Here is a 15,213-nt window from a genome sequence, read left to right on the forward strand (position 1 = left end):
TATAATGCTAATAGAAAATGAAACCAATGGTGCATGTCAGGTTCACTAATTAACTGGACGTTTAAAGGAGTAAATTTGAGCGTGTTTTGGTTTAATGAAAGGCTTATACACGTTTCATGTCATTTAATAAAACCATATATGTTTTTTCTGGTATTAATGGAAAAAAATATGGAGTGAATCGTAGCGGTATTTGTTTTCACTTAGTTGGAGAAGGTCTTATGTTTCATTCGTATAAATGATGAAGATGATATATATTTTTGATGAGTTTAATTTTAACTACGATTAGACAATTATGAGTTTATTTCCTCCAATGTAACAACAAACAAAGCTTCGAACCATATAACTTGAAAAAAAGACTTGTAACTCAAGTAATTGCAAGTATTTATTCCTGCAACTGAAGAAGGTTTGATTTCTACATCCCCACTATGCTTTCCATGTCAAATCTGATGGGTTCTGCGCGATTTGGGCTCATTATGGGCCTAAGCCTAACAAGTCCCAAGAAAATAAAGTGTAGCTTTTGCCCTTGAAAAAAAAAAAACAAAAAAAACAAAAAAATGCTCAAATACTTCCTCAGTTTAATTATGAGCACAAAATTGCATGTGGCCATTTACCACAACGGTGAAATAGAGTTGAGCATTTGTACGATGAAGTGGATTTGAACTTTGTTGGTGGCTAATCTAACATCTAATCTAACAAAATCTATCGTTTGACCAAAAAAAAAAATTATGAGCACAAAATCTACAACATTATAGCCTAGTGGGATTTCCTACATGATATAAGCAATGTTTAAAATTTCTTGGGTAAAGTACAAAAAATTACCTCAACTATTGGTCTCACAACACTTTCATACCTCATCTTTTTAAAATGACAATGTCATATCTCATCTTACAAATTTGTCTCATACCTTCGTCAATTTTTCTGTTAGTTTCTCTGTTAAGTGCTGACATGGCTAGATACGGGGTCACTCACTAATCCAACTGGATTAAAATATAATTAAATATATTTTTTAATAATTAAAAATTAAAAATTAAAAAAAAATTATATTAAATCTCTCTCTCTCTAGCCTCTCTCCTCTCTCTCTCCCCCTTTCTCTCGCCTTTCTCTTCTTTGCATCCCCAAAGCCCCTTCCCACCCGACCCCCCCATCCCCTTCCCACCCGTCCCCCTCAACCTACCTTCATCACCTTCTCTCTCCTATCTCTCTCTTGCATCTCCCTCTTCTCTCCACCGTAGTCTCCTTCCTCCTCACTTCTCTCTCTCTCGCTGTGCCCAGAACCCCCCCCAAACCCACCTGGATTTTTTCATCCACCCTCTTTTGTCGGATCTACCTGCAAGCTCCAACCCGCTTCCCTCTCCCACTCCATGGCCCACCACCGATCTGCAGTTGTTGCCGTCTCCGAAGCTGTCAAGGAGAAAGGGAGAGAGAGAGAGAGCTGTCAAGGTCGGCGCCGACGAGGTTGCCGTCTTCCCCCAACCCAAACCCAGATCCCACCCCAAACCAGCCACTCCCAGTCCCACCAGGTGCCTTTCTTCTCTTCCTCCGCCGCTCTCTCTATTTCTAACCTACAAGCATGCATAAAAAACAAAGCACCCACCAATCATGAGAACACACCATTAACAAAAGTTCAAAAATCCATCTTCCAGTTTACCTCACTTTTCTAAGAAAATGGAACCTTCAAAATATAAAAAAAAATCATTTCCTTTCTCCCACATTTTCTGAGCAACCAAACAAAGCAAAACCATTCAATTTTTCCCAAAAAAAAAAAACCCAAGTTATATTCACAAGAGACTCGGCAGCGGTGGTGGGCTCAGGATTGTTGCTGCGTGTTGCTGGGCTTGAAGATGGTGCTGGGCTATGGGAGTAAAGGGAGGTGGCAGAGGCGATCCTCAACTTCTGCAAACCCGACGACGAAGTTGATTACTTGGTAATCGTGGGGCGACAAGGCTGTCAAGGATTCGCAGAAGTATTCGAACCCATATGGGTAATTTGGCAAGGAAGGGGAGGAGATCAATGGAGGGAGTGGGTACCCGGAGAAGGGTGCGGTTGGTGTGCCTGAGATTGGCGACTTTGATGTCGTCAGTTAGAATGGGGAAGAAGGTGATAGTCGTTGGTGGATGGAGTTGACGATGAAGAGGAGAGAAGGGAGGGTAAGTGCGAGTTGCAGATGAGAGAAATGTGGGTGGGGTTGCAGATGAGAGAAGAGAGAAAGGGGGTGGATTGGATTTGGGGAAGATGGGAGGGGGAAAGGGGGTGGGTCCCCATGTAAAAAAAATAAATGATTTTAATTTTTTTAGTTTTTAATAATTAATTAATTTTTTAATATTTTATTAATTTATTTAAGCCTCGTCACTATTTAAGCCAAGCCACGCCATCACTTAACAGAGAAAGTAACAAAAAAACTAACGGAGGTATGACATTGGCACAAATTCGTAAGATGAGGTATGACATTGTCATTTTAAAAAGATGAGGTATGAAAGTGTCGTGAAACCAATAGTTGAGGTAGTTTTTTGTACTTTACCCAAATTTCTTTGATATGATCCTTTTCATGGAATTATTCAAAAAATCAAAGAAAGATATAGAAATGCAAGTGAAGTCTAAACTTCACCTTATATCGGATAAATTTTTAAGTTTAGGCTAAAATCGACATATATTGTTGATATTTCTGACACATCTGTTAAATATCGGAGAAACTCTTATATTTCGTCCAAACCAATCTTTGACAATCCCTAAAGTTTCATTTTAACTTTTCATTATTTCCATCGAAAGTAACCGATATTGATATCGATGTTCGCTATATCCGTTGATATTTCTATAAATTTGCATATTTATATATTCACCGATATCAATATCGATATTCGATATTTCCACAAATTTGCATATCGATATTTTAAACGTTGGGTATAAGTAAATTAATGGTCAAGTGGAGAGTTTCACACTGAATACTTCTTTGACAATTAAATGGGAATGATGGTGCAGTTTCCTAAATGCAAAACAAAGGCCACTAGTAGCTCAAAGTTGCTTACTTTTTCTGGAAAATAACAATTTAAAAAAGGCAATTAGCTAAGATGATGAAAAATTAAATTTTAATCGTCAAATTGATTAGGTGTCTTTATACACAATTTGTATCACCTTCATAGACTCACCACCCATCATATTGTTTAAGGTAATTAGTTCAGCACTTTGATTTATAGAATCATTAGAACATCCAATTTTCCTAAAGAAAAAAAGGTCAGCTAGATTTTCAAATTGTCCTTATGTGTTTGAATTGTTCACCATGGATTCATAGAAAGAAAAAAAAAACTACAAAAGATATTGGCACTTTAGCTGGTAACTATTCTACTTTATCCTTGCTTTTGATATTTGGCCACTGTAGATGTCTAGATTAATTACTAAAAAGTAAAAACTACTCATCATTGGATGTCTAATATTTGGCCCAATGTGTGACTCATCGACTTGTTCGCTTTGTTTTGTCTAATATATTAATTTGTTTAGTTTGAGATGCCTTCTGATATTAGCGAATGTTTCCAATCAATATGTGTGTGTATATATATCTTTCTTTCAGTTGTTTTATAATTTCATTATCTAAATGAAGTTTTTTTCCCGTACCGCGGAGGCTAAAAAGATAAACTAAGTGACATGCTTCTTTGGATTTTTTTTTTTCTTTGTGGAAAACTAGAGTGGCAGACATGCAATGATATACTTTATATACACAATGTTACACATGATGTCCATTAATTCTTCTAAACCAATATAATATATAAGAGATAGGTTTCACATGATGTTCTATCTTCTACTACTACATATGCTTTGCTGGTCATAAACGTTTTCCAGGAATAACTATATATAATTAGGGTTTTATATTATATAGAGAACCCAGAAGCCATGCATAACATGCTAACAAAATTTAAGAAAGTCCATACATATGACCTGGATACCTACCTACAGCCTGTACTCTTGCCTCTTAATTTGTGATTGCAAATTAAATTAAATTTCAAGTCTATATAGTCAAACATGATGTATATGGTTGATTTTTGGAATTACATACAGCTAATTTACTAAAGTTCTGATATATTATTTTAGTCAAAATGATTTTAATTATATGAAGAAACAGTTCCCAAGAAAAAAAATATATGAAGAAACAACTAAATTTCCACTTTCCAATGTCAATATATTTGGAAAAAATTATATGAAGAAACAACTAAATTTCCATTTTCCAATGTTAATATACAATCAATGTCCTATCATTGTACACCATTTTATCTGCGTTACCAAGATATGAGAAACCTCGCCCGTACAGGGAAGCTTTATTACTTTCGGTGCTTAAATTATAGAAAGCATAAAGTCTGATTTCGACACCACTCATTATCTAAAAGAGCGTTCTGTATAATATTAAGACTAAAAATTATTCATGAATATAAAATTACTCAATAGAACCCATACACAACAACATTCATTATCTAAAGGGTAATGCTAACGAGACTAAATTTTGAAATAAATTTACAAACCAAATAATATGTCACCAATAGAAAATAAGCACGTTAATCAACGCTTAAGTAATAATCAAATCATCAACTCTCATATTATTTAGTTTGTAAATTTAGTTTCAAAAAAATAATCTCCGTAATATTATCCTCATCTAAAAGAGCATCCTAAATAATATCAAAACTATAAAATTACTAAATAAAACCCACACACAATAACGCGTATTAAGCTAATCTACGTGCTACCCCTTTGAACTAGACTTTAACCAACCATCTATTTAGTACCTTAAACCCATATGGACAAAGTAAACCTTTTAACCTACATTCTAGGCTCTAGACAGTCTAGATGCAATGTCAGAAATATCTCAAACGTCTGTGAAACTCCCCATGCTAGACATTTCTCAGGCAATATTGGACCCATCTTCTCTATCCTCTCTAGCTGAAGCCTTCAAAACATGGGGCTTCTTCCACATCACCAATCACGGGATCTCCAAAGATCTTTTCAGAAAACTATATTCTCTGTCGAATGACCTTTTCAGCCTCCCTTCTGATACCAAACTCAAACTTGGCCCTTTGTCTTCTGCCAAAACTTATACCCCTCACTTCATAGCCTCTCCCTTCTTTGAAAGCCTCAGAGTTTCTGGCCCCAGGTTCTTTGATTCTGCTCAAACTTCTGCGCATGTTCTCTTTGACCAACACAACTCTGAATTCAGGTATTATAACTGTATCTATATACTCTGTGTTTGTGTATGTATAACTATATAACTATATATATATATATTCTATAAAGATGTTTCTGTTTACCTTTTCTTTATGTAATTTCTCTTCATCCTAATTTTCTTGAGTTCGGAAAGAGAGTAGTAATTCAAAGTTAAAAAGCGCTCACTCCTGCATCCGAGGTCCTATGTTTGATTTTCCCTTGATGCAGTGTTGCTTGTATCGAAAGAAATTTTGCTTGAGGTTATAATTTTTATTTTATTTTATTTATTTCTTTCTACTAGTGAAATATTACAGGAATATGGGAGCAAGATGGCGGAACTATCAAAGAAAATCGTAAGGATTGCTTTGATGAGCTTGGGGGAAGGATTGGAGAAGAAACATTACGAATCTGAATTCAAAAAGTGCCATGGTTACTTGAGAGTGAACAACTACTCGACCCCTCCAGAAAGTTTGGAAGATCAACATCAAGAAGTTGGACTTGGAATGCACACTGACATGAGCTGTGTGACGATTGTGTACCAAGACGAAATCGGAGGGCTTCAAGTGAGATCAAAGGAGGGAAAGTGGATGGACATAACTCCATGTGAGGGGACCTTGGTGGTGAACATAGGAGACATGTTTCAAGCTTGGAGCAATGAGAATTTGAGGTCATCAGAACATAGAGTCATTTTAAAGCAGCCGAAAAATCGCTTTTCGATGGCCTTTTTTGGTGTTTCGAGGATGAGAAGGCGATTTTTGCACCAGAAGATGTGGTGGGAGAAGGTAATGAGAGGATCTACAAGCCATTTGTTTGCTTGGATTATTTGAAGTTCAGAGAGAGCAATGAGAGAGGGAAGTTTGAAAAAGTTGGGTTTACTGTGAGGGATTTTGCTGGGATTAATCACCAAATTACCAAAGGTGACAGTTAAAAACGAATTCAAAGTCTCTCTTGTAATAAATTTAGCAAAATTAGGAATTGTATTATATGATAATCTGGCTTTAAAATAGTAATGGTTGTGATTAAATTTGTATGTGCCAATGTGCTTGTGCTTATTAGCATTGTTTTTACACTAGTCCTTGTATTTTATCATTATTGTCCTTATTATAAGCATGTTTATTTTTCTACAATTGCAAACAATTATTCATTTCATCTTGGAAAATTTATGGAAAAATGTATTTTCATGTCATAGAGACATCTTACCTATTCTACTTGCTTGGTCATGTTTCACTCGATTTATATTCCTCGATTTCTTTCTATTTCCCGCCTGCCTCAAGTGATAAATGCTTCTGCCTAGCACTTTTTGTTTCCTTGAAGAATTAGATGAAATAATTATTTAATTTTGAACACGTGAAGATGGTGGGCAATTGGCAACTTGGCATTGCTTTGCCAACGCATTCCAAATAAAGTAATCCAACTCCAACTTACAATATTGAATGATGCAACTACTGTTGATTGGTGAACACTTTATCTTGAATTCTATGTCTGGAAATTGAAAGATATCCCAAAATTGTTATATATGTTGTGCTCAGAAGGTGTTAGAAATTCATGGGACATGGCCTTCCTTTCATCTAATTTTTTATGTCAATAAATACATGCAAATTGGAATGATGCTACACATGTTTCACGAAAATTCTATGGTGCTTCGGAAATGAAGAGAAAAACTTGATGTTGATTTGTCTCAAACATTTACAGTGGCAGCAACAGAAGCAAAAGAGAAAAACTTACTATATTAAAATCACATACGATACGAGACAAGTTATATTGGAATTTGGATGTTCCATTTGTCCATCACATTCACATGAACAAAGTTACTACTACTGAAGCTTATTATCCAATGACAAGGTTAAACAGTAAAACTGGGGAATGCATGTTACGAACCAGATCAAACTGCCCCAGTTACTGCTGCAGATTTTTTTTTTTCATCAAGCAGCTACATTACTCTTCCTGCGTAGAAATCCTACAACTACAACATTAGCTTTGTCCGGCTTCTCAGCACTTACCAGCAATTTTCCAAAGCACCTGCTTAATCATCCCCACTGGTGAAATCGCCGCTCCTCGAAACTGAAACCAACTCAGAAAGAGAACAGTTAATGTAGCAGCATCAGAATGTTTGAATATGAAAGCAAACCAACAAAAGAATTCAAATTGAATGGAGGACTTATTGACATTGGATTGACTAATAATACGGATGATTCAGGACGGGCATTTTAGATCACCGGATATGTTCTAGAGCCGGTTAGAATGCAACTACTAGTTCCATCAATCGTATTGTATTACACCAGAAGGCTCAGAAGTACAAACCTTTGATTTAAGGCTCAATGTGAGAACACCGTCAAGGATGGATGATTGGACCGAATGTGCATCTAAGTACAGATTGTTAATGGCATCCATTATATCAAGCAAGATATATTCCCGGTAAGGGCATCTCATCTCTATCAGAACCTCTTGCTCTTTTACACACACTTTCACATCTAGTGGCAAGCTTTCTCCGGAAACAAGCATATTGGGATATGGGTCAGTTTCGTCAATGTCACAGGCCTTTCTCTTCTTTACTAAAGACTTTTTCACATTGTTCTTCTTTGTTTTATCATAGTTATCTGATGTCTTCTCTACCCTGTTCAGGAATTTCCCTCTAGAAATAGCTTCCACGGTGTCCATGCAGGATTCCATCTCTTCTGCTCGTGCCTCAAGCTCTTTCAAGTACTTGATCGTATCATCAAGGATCGAAGCTTTATCAACCTGAAAAAGAAAATTCAGTAAATTCAAATTACGGAAAGTATGTTATTACAAAATAGTACATGACAGAACATGAAATTTTTAGTGAAAATAAATGTAAAGATGGTTTTCAACACAGGCATCTAAAGTTACCTCAGTGATAGAAGGAACCATTGACCTGAGGACCAACAATTTTGCGTTCTCTCTCATTTTATCATGTTCCCTGTTAATATCGTCACCTTGCAAATTTGGGAGCAAATCTTTTCCCGTATTTTCTTTACCGGTTGCCATAGGCGAGTGAACACCATACATTAAAGGAACAGTGAACAAAATCTTCTTTAATGTCTTCTGATGTACTGTTGGCCTACAACTACCAACAACTTCTTTCTTCCATTTCACAAAACTGGATTTGCTCTCTCCGTTGCAAAAACATGGATTTTCAATCAGCTTCATTGAGCTTCCTAGAAGAGTAGAAAGAGTTCTTTTGTAGTGTACATGTTCATCAACAGATCCAAGATACAAAGAACTTAGTTTTGTGTCATTGAAGTTTTGAAGTTCCTTTAAATGGATATGGTTCGCATTCTCGTGTTTAGCAAAAGAGTGAGCCTTTCCTTGATTAACAAAAGCTTCAGATATGGAGTCACTAGAATTCATGGAATCTTGAACGCCACTGCTGAAGTCTTCATCCATGAAATGCCAACTCTGAACCTGAGAAGCCACAGCATTGGTACCTTCAAGCATCATGGAGTCTTCTGTCGGATGATTGTGATCACAACCATTAGAACATTCATCAGAAGAGTCCATGTTGACCTCTTCATGGTTTCCGAGTAAACCATTAATTCCCCTCTGATCAAATTTGATTTCTTCCGAAGGGGAATATAGGTTCTCTAAAGGCAATGTATCAACTACGTCATGGTCAACCTTGGCAACTATTTGCTCTGAATCATCGTCTGGTTTGTGAGGGGCAGAGGAAGATTTCTCACAGCAATCAGGCTTTGAAAAATCTAGTAAGGAAGCCTTGATGTGTTGAATGAGATTAAGGTCCTCCGATACCTTTAGATATCACAGAAGGAGAAGAATTATTTAAACGAAGACAAATTAAAACTGTTAAAATAACTGGAAACCGAAAGTAATTTAACTCAAGAAGAGAAATTACCAGCTCAGTCACACCTAGCTCAACAACACCCCCCAGGTAGGGAAAGCAGACTACAGTCTGAAAAGCAAAAGCGTTGAAAAATATCACATTGATGGCGTTGTGAAGTAAACTAACAAATTAAACACAATGTGGAATGAACCAGAAGATGAATACCACGAAGGAATCACTATACCTGAACAGATGCACTCTGTGAGCAACCGTTGATATCCATCCATAGAAGAACAAGTTAACAGAGAAAACAAAAGCAGTCAGTCCAATTTGCATCTTTAATATTAAAAAATTTACAGGAGCTGAAATTAGCAGTAACTTTAAACAAATCACAACCAAGAAAAACCTACCTTCGCCAGCAAAGAGCGCGAGAAAACTTTACTATCCGTATGTTGAGCATTGCACAACCAAATGGTTTGGCCAGTTGCCAATGCTCTTCCTGGCAAACTATACACAAAGTGGAGAAATAAGTTACAAAATCATAATATGGAACGTATAAGCTGACATGAAATCTAGAAGCAAAAGAAAGGAAAACACATAAATACACGCAAACAGAAACATTAAGCAATAAAACAAGGGAACATTTTTTACACCAGTTGAAGAGATCAGTATAGTACCCTTCGCCAGGATTGAATATGAAGGACATGCAAAGCAAGTAATACCACTCGGCATCTGTGAGATCTTCCGGGGACAATACAGCAGAAGGCGCTTTAGCTTGCTGCTCAGTCTCAGTCTCACCTTCCAGAAGAGACTTATACAGCTCTCTGAGTTGCACATTCCTCTGTAAACCCATTTTATCGGTTTTAAGTTCCACACCTTCAACTTTTTTTCGGGTTTTGATGTCTCCATTGTAGTACCCCTCACCCCATTCCAGCACTCTACAAAAAAATGATCATAATTTAAAGCTAAACACGAAATGTCCTAAGCAACAATAACTGATACCTACCGAATAAAACCGAAAAAAGAAAAACTGCATCTAGGGATGCAGAGTTTATTAAATTTTCAGCCTACTTTCCAATTAAAAGAGGACATTTTCACTTTTCAAATTATAATTTTCCGGTTTTCCTTCCAAATTAATTTTTTCTTTCACTTTCAAAGGGATTTCAGCTCAAATAACTCGCTTTACCTGAGCGTAAGTTCATAAGCAACATCAGATTCATCTTAATTTCACCCATTTTTATACTGCAGAACTTCTTCATTTTACTTGCACATAATTATAAAAAAGCAAAACAAAATTGAAAATTGTTCATCACCTAGGAAATAAAATAAAAATAAATACTTGAAAAAAAAAAAAGAAAAAAAACACATTACCCTTGTTGTGTAGTTGACAATGACCAGAAAATTGCATAGCTCCACTTAATACTCCTCACAGCAACAGCAAACTGTTTTCTCAGATTCCCCGGCACCCTCTCATGATTCTGAGCCATTTTCCCCACAAATATAATTCAACTTACACAAGTAAAAAAACCCCCCACCAAGCTCAACAGCCAAGGAAAAACATGAAAATTTGGGTTTTTTCTTGGATTTTGGTTTCAGCTGAATGCTATTAGTGATTTCTGCAGAAAACCCATGATTTATATCAGAGTTTTGAGGGGGATTTCAGTGAAGTGCAGGCATATATTTTACAGTTCTTTGGAGACCAGAAATCCAGAAGGCTGCAAAGTTGAGCTATGGAGTTTATCTTGGTCTTATACTTTAGAAGCAAACTGTGCAGTACTACTGTGTTTGGTGGTGGTAAAGACGTGCACGGTGTGGGAGTTCTGCCTTTTTAAGCTTGAATTTTGCACAAGAATCTTCGTCTTGTTTTTTTTTTCAATTAAGTAATTCTTATTTCTGTGAAACAAAAAGAGTAATTTACTTGATTACAAACCCAACGTCACTTCTTAATGAGGTGTTTTTATTTTATTTTTTGAAAATATATTTTATTTATACAATCCACATACTATACTAAATTTTCCTCCTCAATATGCTTTGTAATGAATTTATAAAACGCATGCTTATGATCAGAACCGTTTATATTATAAATTACTTTAAAGATATTTTCTGAAAAAAAATCAATAAAATATGACATCATTTAATCATCGAGTTGTATAAAAACAAATGAACGACTACATTAAAGGCATTACGAATGATGACTGAACGACCTTATTTTCAATCAATTTGTATAGATGATCTTTACAGAGTGATTTATAATTTGAACTGTTCTGAGTATAAGCATGAACGTTCATCAATCTGTTACAAAGTATTTTAGGGAGAAAATCTTCCTTGATCTTAAGGAGCCAATCTTTAACGAACCTAACAAAACTCAAATTTGCCAAAAATATATATTTTTTCATTTTTTTTTTACTCTTGGCTGAATGATTCACTTTGACATTTGGTTACATAAATGCTTTTTTTTTTAGCATGTTATTATATCATCGTTGTATTTGATCAATATATAATTGTTATGTTGTGAATATTTGATTTAGATTCTTCAACAACAAAATGTTAAAAGTAGATCACTTTAGCTAATTGCCTTTTTTTTTTTGTTTAAAACTATTTTAATCACTGTGTTTGTACCTAAAATCTATTTAGATCACTGTGTTTTTTATCTAACCATTTTGGTCGCTGCGTTCTTGTGTACAATCTAAACCACTTTTGCTAAGTTCAGATTTTAAAATGCTATAATATTCACTATAAATTAAAGACTAATTAAAAATGTATGCAATTATATAAAACTCAAAAATCATTTAAACATTTACAAAATACACTATTTCAACATTAAAAAACGATTTGACGAAAAACAAAAAAAAAAACAAAAAACCCAGTACCACCGTCACCCCTCCCCCACCTTTCTCAAACTGAGCCATGATTGAGCACAAGAGGGCAATGGGCATCATCGCCAACAGGAGGATTAGGACGGAGCCGGATTCCCTCCGGATCATTTGGAACTGAGCCCACTCATCAAATGATTCAAGTCATTAAAATTTGATTCAACGGTTATAATTATTATAACTTTTAGAGAGATTCCCTATTTGTAACCGTTATATCAAATTTCAATAACCCGGATCATTTGATGAGTAGACTCAGTTCCAAATGATCCAGAAGGATTCGGTTCCGATTAGGACCATGCGTAGAAAGGAAAGAGCGAAATTGTCTACTTTTCGTTTGAGATTACTTGTGTAAAAGGTATCAATCAACTTGAAGTGTTTTAATAGAAATTAGGATAAATTACACAAAACTACGTTCACTATGGATTGAACTATAATCTCATACCTCATCTTTTAAACATTGAAATGTCATATCTCGTCTTATGAATTCATTGCAATGTCATACATTCGTTAAATTTTATGTTAAGTTTGACTGTTAAGTGATAAAGTGGCAAGTGCAGGACCCACATCCTTACCTATTCAAATTAAAAAAATTAATTAATGACTACATTTAATTTTTTTATTAAATTGTGGGACCCACCCCTACCACCCATCACCCTCACTTTCCCCTAGACTTAGCAATTTCTGACACGACTCGGTAACATGATACGAAAACGACCCGAAAATAATGGGTTTCGAGTCAACATGATAACTTATCGGGTCATTATCGGGTGACCCGTTAAGAACCCTTTAATAAAGGGTTCTTAACGAGTATACATGCAGGTAACACGTGGGTAATCCGTTTCGACCCATTAAGAAAATTTTTATTTTGATAGTTTTAAAGTTTAATTACTAAAAGATTTATTATAAAATACAACAGCCATATTAATATTTACAATGTTTATACCATATTTAGGGCCTCCGTATTTAGATCTCGTATAAATACTTGGGAACTTAAATGTAATTATGTAATAAAGAAAAGGGCAAATATGTAATAAGTGAGGAGCCTTTATTCTATAAAAGGACTCCTCACTCTCACAATGAAGGGAGATCAATTCCTAGGCCCTTTCACCCCCTCTCAAAGCCTCACTCTCATTACAAAGGCTCTCACATTCTCTCCCTCACCTCTCAGATAAATATATAATCAGTGTGGACGTAGCCCAAACCTTGGGGTGAACCACGATACATCTTGTGTCATTTACATTTCATGCAGATTCACGGTTGGATTTACGTTGTTCCAAGACCTCCAGTTTTGTGCATCAACATTTGGCCCCGTCTATGGAAATCGACACAAAAAGCTATGTCGGTTCTCTTTCATTTTTTTTATCTCACCACCGTGAGACCTCACCACACTCCACCTTGAATCTGCAAAATTTGCAAAAAAAGTAACCCAACAACCCAAAGTTTTTCTCAGAAATCTAGACACCTGCAGAAACCTCTCTCTCTCTCTCTTTTTACAGAGACCGCAAACTCTTCAATTAAGTCTTAAAGTTCCATTTTTTCATAATCAGCAGCAGTGTGAGCGTGATCGTGAATGCCAAAAAAACTCATCTCTTCCTTCCTTCTTCCTTTCTTTTACAGATTACTAAGTGGAAGAGAGAGAAAGTGAAAGAGGTGAAATAGAGGGGTAGTGATGGGAAACCACAAGTTTAAATTACCAGATATGATAGCCCAATTCCTGGTTTAGCAAGCTGAAAGACATGAGCGAGATTGTTTAGCGTGCGAAGTGGTTTAGCAATTCTCACACCCTCTCCAGCTCAGCATGCAACGCAACTGGAGATGTCTTCTTCCTCTGCAACTCCGGATCAGCCAGGATCCCCCAACTTGGAAGCTCATGAGCTCCTGGTCACCCATCGTCTCCGCATTGCGCGTCATGGACTCACCCAACTACTTCCAGAATGGCGACACCAGGTCTAAATAGCTGCAGCCCATGTCGGCAAGGCAGCTCGCCGCTACGCTTTGGGAAATAAACGACATGCCGTCTCAGAGGGTGAAGCAATGCAGAAGAACTAAGTGAGTCGAGCTTTGAGTTTTCGAAAGGAAGAAGTGTCGTTTATTCAGCAGGCTGTGAAGGTGCCACCAAACTCAGTGTCTCTGGACTAGGCCTGAGTCTTCGACTTCTTCAGGGCCGCCTGCAGATCCATCCCCACCATCATAGAAATCTATAACCTCGACGACGTCGTTACGCCCTTTCACCTCCTCACCGTCATCACTTCCAAGATCCGCAAGAACGCCAACGTCACTAATCCTAAGGTCATCGATATGCTGCTCTTCAAGGCAATGGAAGAATTAAATAACGTCACGGAGCATGCAAAGCAGCGATGCCACATCATTGGCCAGTACGTCGTTGGTCAGCAGGGACTTATGCAGAACTCGGGTAAGAAAGGAGGACCGTCATCGATCGAAACGCAGCAGAATGAGAATGATTCAGTGGGACATAGGAGAGTGTCCCCAAGGCAATTGCCTAAAACCAGTTCAAGAAGACCAGACCGACACTAGAGAGGAAGAAGATAAGTTTTCTCAATAATCAGTCTATTATTATTCCTGCCATCTGCCAAAAGAAAGAAAAACAAAGAGAAAGCAAAAACAAAAGGATAATGCCATGTGAAATAATTTTCTAAGAAAGCGAAAAGAGAACGACAAAGGCAAAAGAGGGAGGTGCATGTTGTCACCCCTATTTGTCGGTTCAAGCGAGCCAAGCTTCAAAGTTGCAGAGAAAACACAAAAGCAAAAGAAAGGTGCGGTGGAAAACAGAAAAGCAAAAGCAAGGAATAAACACCTGCACTGCAAAAGCAAGGAATAAACACCCCACCAGAGTGATGTGGTTTACTTTCCTTATTTTTGAATTATGTAATTTATTTTTTGTATCTTTCGGAGATATCTGTATAAACCCCATCAGAGGGTAAAAAAAAAAAAAAAAACGGCAAGCCCAAAATAATGGGCTGCAATGTCATGTGAAGGGCAAAGGCCCATATGACTAAAAGAGCCGGGCCCTTTATTATCACCAACTAGGTGATCAAAAGTACGCCCAGTACGCCATAATTATTCGGCAACCTGCCGCTATTACCACCAACCAGGTGATCAAAAGTACACCCGGTACTCCACAATTATTCGGCAACCTGCCGCTATTACCACCAACCAAGTGATCAAAAGTACGCCCAGTACTCCAAAATTATTCGGCAACCTGCCACTATTACCACCAACCAAATGATCCAAAGTACACCCAGTACTTCAAAGTTATACATGAGCACTACTCATGTCAATCATACATAAATATACATGAGCATTACCCATGTCAGTTATACATAAACATTCATGAGCATT

The 15,213-nt window shown here is 36.7% G+C and overlaps 1 protein-coding gene and 1 pseudogene across 1 annotated transcript; one reads left to right on the forward strand and one right to left on the reverse strand.

The window, feature by feature from the left end:
* Positions 1-4,770: 4,770 nt before the first annotated feature.
* LOC126627687 (gibberellin 20-oxidase-like protein) lies at positions 4,771-6,253 on the forward strand (annotated as a pseudogene).
* Positions 6,254-6,893: 640 nt separating this feature from the next.
* On the reverse strand, positions 6,894-10,808 carry LOC126627685 (transcription factor MYC1-like). The gene is made up of 8 exons (XM_050297197.1): positions 10,352-10,808; positions 9,658-9,918; positions 9,391-9,487; positions 9,225-9,239; positions 9,053-9,109; positions 8,050-8,949; positions 7,483-7,920; positions 6,894-7,242 (listed from the first exon to the last, which is right to left on the reverse strand). Exons 1-8 carry the CDS (start codon positions 10,465-10,467, stop codon positions 7,171-7,173), a joined length of 1,956 nt encoding a protein of 651 aa, XP_050153154.1. The 5' UTR covers positions 10,468-10,808; the 3' UTR covers positions 6,894-7,170.
* Positions 10,809-15,213: the final 4,405 nt, after the last annotated feature.

This window comes from Malus sylvestris, chromosome 7 (assembly GCF_916048215.2).
Source record: "Malus sylvestris chromosome 7, drMalSylv7.2, whole genome shotgun sequence".
Lineage (NCBI taxonomy): Eukaryota > Viridiplantae > Streptophyta > Magnoliopsida > Rosales > Rosaceae > Malus > Malus sylvestris.